The following is a 12,894-nucleotide window of genomic DNA, read 5'->3' as shown; positions in this document are numbered from 1 at the left end:
TGCGGGCCTTTCACTGTTGTGGCCTCTCCCGTTGCAGAGCACAGGCTCCGGACGCGCAGGCTCAGCGGCCATGGCTCACGGACCTAGCCGCTCCGCGGCATGTGGGATCTTCCCGGACCGGGGCACGAACCCGTGTCCCCTGCATCGGCAGGCGGACTCTCAACCACTGCGTCACCAGGAAGCCCGAGACAAGAATTTTGTTAGTCATTAATCATGTTATTACAGGCAAGTGAACTTTAAGATAATCTATAAATCAATCTCACAGCTAATTTAGATCGGCCTTCCTCCATTTAGCAAAACTGAGTTTTGGTCTCTTCCCAATAATACAACAGCATGAACTTGTGCAAAGCATTTGCAGTGGGCAGACTCTTTGGAGGGTGGGGTCAGGGGCCCTGATCCCTATGATCCCTCCTTCCTGGTGTTCACACCCTTGTGTCATCCTCTCCTCTTGAGTGTGGGCGGAACCTGTGATTTGCTTGTAACAAGGCAAAGGTGATAGGATTCTCATGCATACATGTACACATTATGTGATTATATTATGTAAGAAGAACTGACCACTGGCCTTCAGCAGACAGTCAACAAGAAAATGAAGCCCGTCCTACAACTATAGGAACTGAATTTTGCCAAGAGAAGTGTATAATTCCTCAAATGAACCGCAGGTAAGACTGCAACTCCAGCCAACATCTTAACTGCAGCTTGTAATACCCTAAGCAGAGGGTCCACCTAAATGATACCTAGACTCCTAACCCTAAGAAACTGAAATAATAAATGCATACTATTTTAAGCTACTAAATTCTGGTGTAATTTGTTATGAGGCAATAGAAAAACTAAAATAGCATTTAACTTTTGTGGGGGCTTAGTTTCCTCAAATGAAAATCAACTGGGCAGGATAAACTGAGTGTTCCTTCTATAATTAAAATTCTGCTCCTCTGTCTCCAAACTCATTTATATTAATTTTTTTTTCAACAGTGGAAATTTAAAATTTCAGCTCGGGTTTGTCCAAATTATTAGAAATTCTGATTTAGTAAAGATTAGAATATACAAATACAAATGAGACATACACATAATTAATGTCACTGCTAATCTTATCCAAAGCAGACAGTTATTTGTGAGATATATAAAGGAAAAAGTTCATGTTTCTTACGACTTTCTCTACATAGAGGACTATTTATTCAAATCACTCAAAGTGATTTATAAAAATTGGCATCCAGGCAGTGACTAGGTATATCACTAAACCACCCTAAACCTAAAACATCTTGGCTTAGCTCAATGTTGAGCTAGAAAATGCTTCTTTAGTAACTGAAATATTTTCAAGAAATCATGATGTATGAGGGATGATAGGATTCCTATAGGAATGTAAGTTCCCTGAGTTTTGTTTACTGCTATATCACCAGAAGTTAGAACAGTGCCTACCAGAGAGAATGTGCTCAATAAGTATGTGTGAAGGTTAATGATAATTATTCTTCTTACCTGGAGCCCATTCGGCAAAGAGACTGGTAAGATGAAGCAGGCATATACACAATAGCAGAATTATAACATAACATGAGAAAACCCAGGACTTCAAACCTAGAAAAAACAAAAACAAGGAAAAAGGATTACGATTATTTCTACTTAGAGACTGTAGTAAATGATTTCTTCGTTTGATGGTTATAACAACAATGCCTTAATATTGACCTTCATAATTTCTCAATCAGATTACTGTAATATCCTCCTCAATAATTTCCCTATTTCCATTTGCCTTATTAAAGGTCACAGCTCTTGCTGCTATCTATATTTTCTTCCTCAGGAAAACCCCCATCATGCTTGAACAGATGACTCCTCTATGCTACATTAATCCACTATTCCTATTGACTGCATGATAAAGCCCAAACTCATCATGGCATACAAAGTCCTTTAAAATCCACCCTCAACCTACCTCTCCACCCTTACTTCCCTCTACTGTCTACCACATACACCACACTACATCAGTCTTATACCATTCCATGAATATGCCATAACCTTTCATAATTCCTTGCTTTTATGGATGCTACCCTTTCTTATTAGAACACACTTTTCACTTGGGAAACTCCTGCTAAGGTTTCAAATCCTGGCCCAAACTTTAATCTCAGACATAAAGCCATTCTTAATTCTTCTAACTAAAACAAACAAACACTGTTCCCTTTATCTGTGTAGCTCTAATACAGCATTTATCCCACTAAATCAACTCTGTCTTTACCTCTGTTTTATCTATTTAGTAATAAGCAACTTTAGGACACAGACCCTGATTTATTCATCTCTAACTCTAGTGTCCAGCATAGTGTTTAATACATTATTACTGCTCAATTAATTTTTATTGAATGAATAAATGAATGCTTTCCTAATCTTTACGAAAGTGGCTCCTAAGCCTGGATGCACATTATAGTTATTTAAGGACATTTTGGAATAATATATTCCTGTGTCTCAACCCAGACTGACCCAATTAGAATCTCTGAGGGCAGGACCCAGGAACGTTGTTTGTCTAAAAAGCTTCCCATAGGTGGTGAAGAGTATATGGAAACTCACTGTACTATTTTTGAAACAAAAAAGCCAGAAATTATTTCAAAATGAAAAGGTAAAAAGTGAGTTGAAAGTCTGACGTGGAAGCATGCACATCTTCAGATCCTTTCTCCTTCTCTATGCTGCTAGGTTTATTGAAGATTTATTTTCTGAAATTGAAGATTTATTTTCTGAAAGGATAAAAAAGAAATTTCTACCTGGGAACCACCAGGCACAATTATGATTTGGGGTCAGGGCGGGGGGTGGGGGAGGAAGGGAAGACACTGAAAATAGAAAACTTAAGTGAAATAGGTCTTATTGGATATTGAGACCTCAAGTCCTCCTTCCCCATGTGGTCACAGAATGCTAGCAGCAAGCCCTCTGGTTAAGAGACTAGAAGAGTTTTCTTTGGGGAATTTGACCAACCTAAGAGGAAAGACTTAACGATATGGACTTGGGAAGTTCCCCAGCTGGATGGCCCAGTGAGAAGTTGTGAAGTTCACTGTCAATTAGCCCTACCAACATGGTCATAGCTTCTCATTTTTTTTATTCCCCTACTTTTAAACATAAGCGGGAAAAAAGGATTACCAGACACCTGAGGAACTTCACTAACATGAAAATGAGATCAAAATAAAGAAATGGGGGGTGGCGGGGGCACAATTTGGAGGACACAGAGAACACAGAACAGGAAAAAATAAAGCTAATTATCATTAATATTCTAAAAGATGAGATGTTGTTTCAAAAAATAAAAAAAACAAAAACACCAAAAAGGATCTATTTTAAAAGACCATTCAGAAAACTAGAACACCTTTTAGATATACAAAATATGATGACAGAAATTAAAAATTCAAGAAAAGGATTGGTGGATGAAGTTGAGGAAATACCACAGAAAGTGAAGCAAAAGGAAAAAGATATGGTGAATGGAAGAGGAAAGAGGACCACAATAGGAGTTCCCACATTCAAATAATAAAAGCTCCAGAAGAAAGATAATAAAAGACAAGATAGATAAAAGACAAATAGTAAAAGACCAGATAAAATGGGGAGCCTAAACTAATTAACAAAAATAATTCAAGAAAATTCCCAGTCTGAAGGACATGAGTTTCTAAATAGAAAAGGTCCACATAGTGCTCAGCACAAAGGAGAAAATAAACCCACACCAAGAAATACCACCATGGAATTTCAGAATACTAAGAACAAAGAATGAGGATATAGGGTGCAGGAAACAGTGGATCCATCCACAGAGGAAAAAGACAAAGAGAATTCCCAGGATAAGAGTGAGGGGAGATCCCAAGATAATGTGTACACCAGGCAAAGAGGGCAACACAGTCCAGATTGGAGTAAATCAAAAGGTTCTGAGATAAAACTGAGAAAATAACTGGTGTAAATGAAGTCTTGGAAGGCTATGTAGAAAACTGATAGAAAATTTGCAGGGTTGAATTACAAAGCACATAGTAAACAAAGAAAACAAAAGGCCAACGATGAACTTCAAGGAAAACAAAAAGATATGCAGGAAAGGAAAAGTAATAAACTAATCACAAAGCTCAGCCTGAATAGCTCTGATGAACAATGATCATTCATAATGATGAGAAATCTAAATAATGAGTTCCCCATAATTACAACATAAGATAGGACAATGAGAGAGGTAACAACCTAAATTTTTATCTTTCCTAGAGATAAGTTATTAGATAATGCCCCAAAGTGAAACATTAAAAAGCAGTAAATTACTCAAAGAAGTGGAGGTAAATATTAAAAGCAAGATTTCTCAACCTCAGCACTATTGGCATTTGGGGCTAGATAAGTGTTTGCTGTGGGGGGCTGGCCCAGGCATGGCAGGATGTTGAGCAGCATCCCTGACCTTTACACTTGAGATGCCTGTAGCAGTCCTCCCTCCCACTCAGTTGTGACAACCAAACAAGTCTCCAGACATTGCCAAATGTTCCCTGGGGGGCAGAAGTGCCCTGGCTGAAAACCACTGGTTAAAAGTTGTTACATCTGGGAAGGGAGAAGTGGAAGGGAGAGGGAGCTGGAGATTGCAGTTCTTCTTAATAAGCTCTGTAGGATTAATGCATATTTAACTGAAAAAAAAAAGGTGTGTGTGTGTGCGTATTACTGATACAGTCAGCTATACAAAAAAGTAAAATATACAGCAAAGACAAAACAATAGCACAATAATGAGATACCAATTGTCATACCCACTAGGATGGATATAATCAAAAAGATGGAAAATAAGTATTGGTGAGGATGCTGAGAAACTGGAACTATCATACACTGCTGGTGAGAATGCAAAATGGTATACCACTCTGGAAAACAATATGACAGTTCCTCAGAAAGTTAAGTATTAAGTTAAATACCATATAGGGACTTCCCTGGTGGTCCAGTGGTTAAGACACCGCACTTCCACTGAAGCGGGCACGGGTTCGATCCCTGGTCAGGGAAGTTCCTCATGCCATGTGGTGGAGCCAAAAAATAAAAATAAAATAAAAATAAAATAAAGTAAAATAAAATGAAATAAATACCATATAACCCAGCAATTCTACTAGGTATATGCTCAAAAGAACTGAAAATGTTTACACAAAAACTTGTAAACAAACAAATGTTGACAGCAGTATTATTCATAAATATTCCAAAACTGGAAATAACCCAAATATCCATCAATTGATGGATGGATGGATAAATAAAATGTATATTGTCATAATGGAATATTATTCAGTCATACAAAGGAACTATATACACTACCACATAAACGAAACTTGAAAACATGTTAAGAAACCAGACACCACAAAAGGCCACATACTGTATAATTCCACTTATATGAAATGTCTAAAATATACAAAACCATATAGATAGAAAGTGAGATACATGGTGGCCAGGGGCTGGGGAGAAAGGAAAGGGGAGTTCTTTTTAGTGTGATGAAAACATCCTGGAATTAGCTAGTGGTAGTGGATGCACAAGCTTGTGAATACACTAAATATCACTGAATTGTATACTGTAAAGGGGTGAATTTTATGGTATGTGAATTATATCTTAATTTAAAATAAATCTAAAAGTCAGTAATTAACTTAAAATGTACAAGTATAAAACACAGTGCAGTTTCCTCAATATTTAAAAAACTCTCGGGGAATTCCCTGGCGGTCCAGTGGTTAAGATTCCGTGCTTCCACTACAGAGGGCACGGGTTCAATCCCTGGCTGGGGAACTAAGATCCCGCAAGCCTCTCGGTGCAAACAAACAAACAAAATAAATAAATAAACAAATAAAATCCTTGCCAATCACTAGAAAAAAAAATACACAGTTCAATAAAAAATATGAAAAAAAAAAGAAATATGGACATAGGACATGAATATGCAGTTCACAGGTCAAGAAAAATACTTAATGAATTAACATATTAAAAGCATTCAAGCCTAGTCATAATTAAAGGAATGCTAAGTAAAATAATGTGACATCAATTTTTAATGTTCAGATTGGCAAAGATTAAAAAATTTGAAAATATCCAGTACTGGGGGTTAGTATGAGGAAAGAGGTACTCCCAAACTACTTGTAGGAGATTCAATTAGTCCATTGGTTTTGGGGAGGGTAATTTGGCAATACTAACTCAAACTGAAAAAGCAGACATTCTTTAGCACAGCAATTTCACTGTTAGGAATTTATTTTACAGATACTTTGGTGCTCCCATGCAAATATTTATACAAAAAATATTGTGTTCCTTATAAGAGTGTTTAAAAAAACTGGAAAAAATCTAAATTTTAGTCAGAATGAGAGTGGTTAAAAACTGATAGTATGGGCACTTCCCTGGTGGCCCAGTGGTTAAGACTCCACGCTTCCACTGCAGGGGGTGCGGGCTCAATCCCTGGTGGGGGAAACTAAAATCTCGCATGCCACGTGGCATGGCCAAAAAAAAAAAAAAAAAAAAAAGCAAGTTGTACAACATGTACAAATGAATCCAGTGTGTATGGGTCTGCAAGTGTTTAAGGCTGAATATATGCTTTTGCATGCATGAAAATTTTCTGGAAGGACACATAAAAAACTGCTAATAATTTAACTACTGAGAGTAGAAATGGGTGGTTAGAGGGAAGAGGACATATACTTTTCTCTTTGTACTCTTGCCTATTTTTACTTTATACTCTGTTCTATTTTAAATGTACCACAAGTATATATTGTTATACTTTAAAAAATTAAAATGAGAAAACAAAAAGGGCATCAGGTAACCAGATGATTTATGCAAACTAGTCTGCAAACAGTACTTATGAACCACTATTCTAATATACATTTTCTATTATTAAATGATTTGAGTTCCCCAACATAACTGTATAGAAAAAAATTAAGTTGTTACTTTAAGTTGGGATAAGGCCTTCTCCAGGTGTTATACAGCACCCTGCTGGCTAATAAAGAACAATCACTAAAGCTGAATTCTAATATGTTAGGAAACAAGGGAAGCCACTGTGTTTTCTATCATATGTGTAATATTGGAAAGACCCTTAAGAAGAACTGGAATTCCAGACTGAAGCACTTGATCAAAGGCAATAATTTAGAAATCTGCTTGATCCTATAGTCCTTCCATAACTCTAATATTATAACCAATAAGATAAGAGTACTATTTTACTAAGAACATAAAATATTATATAACAAATAATAGTATCGGGACTTCCTCGGTGGTACAGTGGCTAAGACTCTGCACTCCCAATGCAGGGGGCCTGGGTTTGATCCCTAGTCAGGAAACTAATCCCACATGCCACAACTAAGAGTTCACATGCCGCAACTAAAGATCCCCACGTGCCACGACGAAGATCCCAAAGATCCCGCAGGCCGCAACTAAGACCCAGTACAGCCAAATAAATAAATAAACATTTTGTAAAAAAGAATAATAATAACAGTATCACTAACATATATTATGTTCCAGGCACTGTGCTAAGCATGTTTTAAGCATCATCCCATTTACTGCTCACAATAACCATGCAGGGCAATGTATGGTAAAAAATTTGGCCTTGCCCAAAGAAAGTTTTAGCCTTTGCCCTCAGCTTCTGGGAGGTAACCTATGTCATACCTGATAAGTTGTTTAGAGTGGAGGCTGGTGACACAGGCTCTCTTTGTTGGTAATGGCTAGATTGAAAGGCTATAAGACTGCGATGATTGATAGGATTAAGGTGAAAGTTTGGGTAAACTTTATGTGAAGTGACTGTGTCTCATTTACCTGAATGCATTATGGGAACAGATATTGTGTCTGTGTCTGAGAAACACTTCCCCTATCTAGTATTGTAAAACAGAAGCCATGTAAATCCATCCATCCTTCCTCTAATATTAATAGAACATGCTAAACTGGGATCAATAAGATTGTCCAAGCCTACAAGGTCATTAATTTGCTGAACAACAGCCCTGTGTGGAATACAGACTTGAGCTTATGGCAGAAGCCAGTAAGTGCCACCTAGCAACAACTTCTGGGATTTGGGACCAGAAAATTTCCATTTGAGAGACAACCTGCTTACCAATGGGTATGAAGTGAGACTGCCCCCATGACTGAAACATAAAATAATCCTGAAATGTGAAATACCCATAATATCTTGGGTAATGTCAGAAAAACACCAGAAAAGTTCCATAATAAGTGCCAGAAGAGTTCCATTATAAGTGCCAGAAGAGTTCCATAATAAGGTGCAAATGATTTGTGCAGAAACATGCTACCAAGGGAATGGAAAGAAGTACTTATAGTACTCATAAGCAGGGAGGCAGGAAACCTCTTTTTCCCTAGGGCCAACTTTGGCACCACCTGACAATCTGCCAGATTCTATCTATCACCTAGATGGGCCCCTGTGAACAACTCTCTATTGATCAACAAAGAGCTGCTACGTTTATGGATGAGTATTTCACTGCTATGATGTATTTCACTAGTATGACATATTTAACTTTTGTCTTTTATCACACCAAACCTGAACCAAAGTAACTGTAGATAACTATTAAGCATAAATTAACAATTTTTACTGTCTGCAGTTTTTTTTTTTTTTTTTTTGCAGTACGCGGGCCCCTCTCTGTTGTGGCCTCTCCTGTTATAGAGCACAGGCTCCGGATGCGCAGGCTCAGCGGCCATGGCTCACGGGCCCAGCCGCTCCACGGCATGTGGGATCTTCCTGGACCGGGGCACTAATCCGTGTCTCCTGCATCGGCAGGCGGACTCTCAACCACTGCGCCACCAGGGAAGCCCTACTGTCTACAGTTTTGACCATTACCGGTTTTGTGCAGTGAATGTTTCCCTCTGTGGATGAAGATCACTGTAAACAACCCTGATGAGATCATGCTGACACAATGCCCCTTCTGTCAAAGCCATGGATCCAATTGTTGAGGGCTACAAAAACAAGGTAAAGTATGAGACTGTGTCTCTAAAATGAAGTAAAAATCTATATCATGTGAGGATATTTAATCCTGTCTCAACAAAAGACAGTTTCAGACCATTTCTTCCGTTTCAAAACCTCTTCCATTTTTCTATTATATACATTCTACAGCTCCTTTTAAAAAGTATTTATACAATATATAAAACTAAAAATACAGTGCTTTGTTTTTTGAAATATTATGGAATGAATCTATATTTAGGACAGAATAAGAAAAGTCGCTGAAAAGAATAAAGGCTACAAATGAATCAACTTTAATTTGTTTGTTTCCAGAACTCAGAGCACTCTTGGGGACTATGCATTCAAACCTGGAGGTCTTTCTAACTTCAGGAAGGTTGGTGCTCTCATTAATCTCATTCCACACTGAAGAAAGCAAGGTGCAGAGAGTTATAATTATGGAACACAAACAAGAATACTATGATCAAATGTCTCTTTAATAGTGACATAATTGATTTCATGTTTCTAAAGTTAGAAGAACCATCCATTTGTAAACTTTTCACTACCCTCCATTTTATTTTTTAACTTGATACATGGAACACAGTTAAAATCTATTACTCAGAAATGTTCTATGCTAAAATCAGCCCTGGTTAAATAGGAGGCATTCTATTTTCAACACAAAACAAAGCCCCAGGAGAATTAATTAAGAAAATAAATAGTTGCACAGAGCTATGAGGCAACTGGATACTGTTTGTTGGTAAGAAAATGGATTTCAATTTTTACACTACTGGTAAAGTTTCTTTAAGCGCTTTCCTCAAGTTTATGCACTGAAGGCCACTACAGACAAGAAGCTTGCTTCAAAGCCTATGTCCTTAAAGAGAGCAGGCAGAAGGAGTTCAGCTCAACAGGAGTCATCTACCTATATAATTATCAGTGTTCTCACAATCTTCAACCAAACAAATATAAGCAAAAATCAGAAGTGTAATTATTTTCCTAAAAAATAATGAAAATAAATCAATCTAACATAGATGATTTCTAATTAATATGGAAGACAAAAAAATTAAAAGAAGATTTTTGAAAATATTTTTGAAAAAAAAAGGCCAAAAATGATACTGGTAGAAGAATGAAAAAGAAATAAACCAGAACTAGAGGAAAATTTTCCATTAATTACATTCTCTCTCCCTTGACAACAGCTCAGCTTTATATCACTAATAACAAACATCTCCATTAAGAAACAAATCAGTAAAGATGTGTTAGGAATATTTATCTCTAGTAAGAAATTGACTTTTACTCAACATAATTTTTAAAAATTCTACCTTTCCAGTCTTACTTACCTCATGGTATATTGAAGGCTTGGATAAGGAAGGGATAGTAAAAGACAGAACTTTATTGTTCCCATCTTTATCAGCAATTTCCTATGGTTAAAATAAAATAGAGATAATGAAATAATCACAGGACTATATTAAAAGAAATAATAATTACTTTCTTAACAAATATATCACTGGCAATTGAGGAGAATGTTTAGAAATAGTAATATATAAAAATATTATTACCCTAGTGTATCTTTTCTAACCTATTAGCAGATTTTGTACACTTTGGTAGTTGAGTTATCCTTTGAGAGACACTGAAAGATATAATACTACAATCAATCAAATACACCATGACAACAAAGACATGAAGTAGGTGCACAAATTTCATGATAAATTTACATACAGGCTAGGGAGATTACAAGTGATCAGATCTTTTAGTTGAAACATGACTGAATTTAAAAGATTAAAATCACTGCTCGCTTCGGCAGCACATATACTAAAATTGTAATGATACAGAGAAGATTAGCATGGCCCCTGCACACGGATGACACGCAAATTCGTGAAGTGTTCCATATTTTTGGAATGGGAGAAATATTTGCAAGTGATGCGACAGACAAGGGCTTAATCTCCAAAATATACAAACAGCTCATATAACTCAACAACAACAAAAACAACCCAATCGAAAAACGTGTAGAAGACCTTAATAGACATTTCTCCAAAGAAGACATACAGATGGCCAGTAGGCACACGAAAAGATGCTCAACATCATTAATTATTAGAGAAATTCAAATCAAAACTATGAGATATCACCTCACACTGGTCGGAATGGCCATCATTAAAAAGTCTATAAATAACAAATGCTGGAGAGGTTGTGGAGAAAAGGGAACCCTCCTACACTGTTGGTAGGAAGGTAAGTTGGTATAGCCACCACGGAAAACAGTATGGAGGTTCCTCAGAAAGCTAAAGGTAGAATCACCACATAAAAAATTAAAATGAAAGGTTTTAGCCAAGAAATCCACACTTATTAAAATATGAAACACAGGGCTTCCCTGGTGGCACAGTGGTTAAGAATCTGCCTGCCAATGCAGGGGACACAGGTTTGAGCCCTGGTCAGGGAAGATCCCACATGCCATGGAGCAATTAAGCCCGTGAGCCACACTACTGAAGCCTGTGCACCTAGAGCCCATGCTCCGCAACAGGAGAAGCCACCGAAATGTGAATCCCGCACACCTCAACGAAGAGTAGCCCCCGCTCACCACAACTAGAGAAAGACTGCGTGCAGCAAAAATAAATAAATTCACAGAAAAAAAAAAAAAGGAAAAACACTGTTGTAACACAGGATGAATCTTAACTAAAAGAAAATCTTACAATTATTCAGCAATAAATTAATGACCTGAAATAAGCTACATATTAACATAATTAATAGTAGTCCAAGTGATTAATCATAAGTTCATACTTAAGTGGTTTTTACTGACTACAAAAACATTCCTGTGATTTTTAAAAGCACTTTATCTTTCACAGAAAAGGTCAACAGCATCTATTTCTACAGTCTCTGGCACCGCCAATCTTCTACAGGTATCAATAAAAATCTGCCTACAGACTTCCCTGGTGGTGCAGTGGTTGGGAATCCACCTGCCAATGCAGGGGACACGGGTTCAAGCCCAGGTCTGGGAAGATCCCACATGCCGCGGAGCAACTAAGCCGGTGCGCCATAGCTACTGAGCCTGCGCTCTAGAGCCCATGAGCCACAAATACTGAGCCCACGCACCACAAATACTGAAGCCCACATGCCTAGAGCCCGTGCTCCACAGCAAGAGAAGCCACCGTAATGAGAAGTCCGCGCACCACCAACAAAGAGTAGCCCCCTCTTGCCGCAACTAGAGAAAGCCTGCAGGCAGCAAGGAAAACCCAGTGCAGCACTCCCCACCAAAAGAATAGATATGAGATCCTATTAAAAAAAAAAAAAAAGATCTAATAATGTTTAAAAAAAAAAAACTGCCTACAGACGCCAGCAATTAGAGAGGTGAAATGCTCCTCCTGCATCACTCCTTTTCTGTACTGTCTTTAGCCTGTTTCTTTTAAAACTCATATTAGTATACATAACTGGCATAAAATACAGACAGAGAAGACTGCCCTAGAAGGAAGGTAGTCAGAGAGAGACTGAGTAGTTGCACAGCATAAGAGGAAGAAACAACAGGAAAAAAACCCAACTATCATCACCAAGACACAAACCCAAAAGAACTTCCCTATAGGGCTAGTTTTGGGGTTTAATATGTCACAGGAGAGTACCAATTACATGTGAACAATGGCCATACCTCTAATTTTGGCAGGAAAATGGTTTAAAAATCCCTAGAAAGATCATTTAACTACTCTGTAGGCAAAATAGTTACCACCACATCTGGGCCACTGTGCCTCAGAGAACATCTATGCTAAGATGAATGGGCCTGATTTAAGTTAGGCAATAAAATTTTAATTTTTACTCCTAAATTTCAAATTAAGCCAAATACTTTTTATTTATATCTGTGTATACATCTGTGGAGAAGGGTGTTATGAAATTTTTTTAAGTTGAGGGCAATATAAAACTCTCTCTTGGGCTACTGAAGCAAGGGAGAAATGCTGGAGTGAGAAAAGAAGAACAAAAGAGAAATTAATATATAAAAGAAATCCAGTGTGGTAAGAAAAATCGAGAACCACAGAGAAGAGAGAACACAGGTATCAAGGGAATTAAAAGAAGACAGAAACCTGATGTTACATTTCTGA

At 37.5% G+C, this 12,894-nt stretch overlaps 1 protein-coding gene and 1 non-coding gene across 6 annotated transcripts in view; one reads left to right on the top strand and one right to left on the bottom strand.

Moving 5' to 3' along the window:
* Window positions 1–12,894, bottom strand: part of HYCC2 (hyccin PI4KA lipid kinase complex subunit 2) — a 73,054-nt gene that overhangs the window by 26,210 nt on the left and 33,950 nt on the right. For all 5 annotated transcript variants that reach the window (XM_027124442.1, XM_027124426.1, XM_027124435.1 and 2 more), the window contains 3 exons: window positions 10,159–10,239; window positions 8,729–8,844; window positions 1,471–1,566 (listed from right to left, as the gene is read on the bottom strand). In XM_027124442.1, the coding sequence (XP_026980243.1) occupies window positions 1,471–1,566; window positions 8,729–8,844; window positions 10,159–10,239 (293 nt within the window). The remainder of the gene's footprint in view (window positions 1–1,470; window positions 1,567–8,728; window positions 8,845–10,158; window positions 10,240–12,894) is intronic.
* LOC113605388 (U6 spliceosomal RNA) lies at window positions 10,607–10,713 on the top strand. The gene has a single exon (XR_003427195.1). It is a non-coding gene; the product is annotated as a U6 spliceosomal RNA (small nuclear RNA).

Source organism: Aethalodelphis obliquidens, unplaced genomic scaffold (assembly GCF_003676395.1).
Source record: "Aethalodelphis obliquidens isolate GAN/ISIS:26980383/991018 unplaced genomic scaffold, ASM367639v1 scaffold2, whole genome shotgun sequence".
NCBI lineage: Eukaryota > Metazoa > Chordata > Mammalia > Artiodactyla > Delphinidae > Aethalodelphis > Aethalodelphis obliquidens.
Note: the sequence above shows the minus strand (reverse complement) of the source record. Positions and strands in the feature narration are given on the sequence as shown.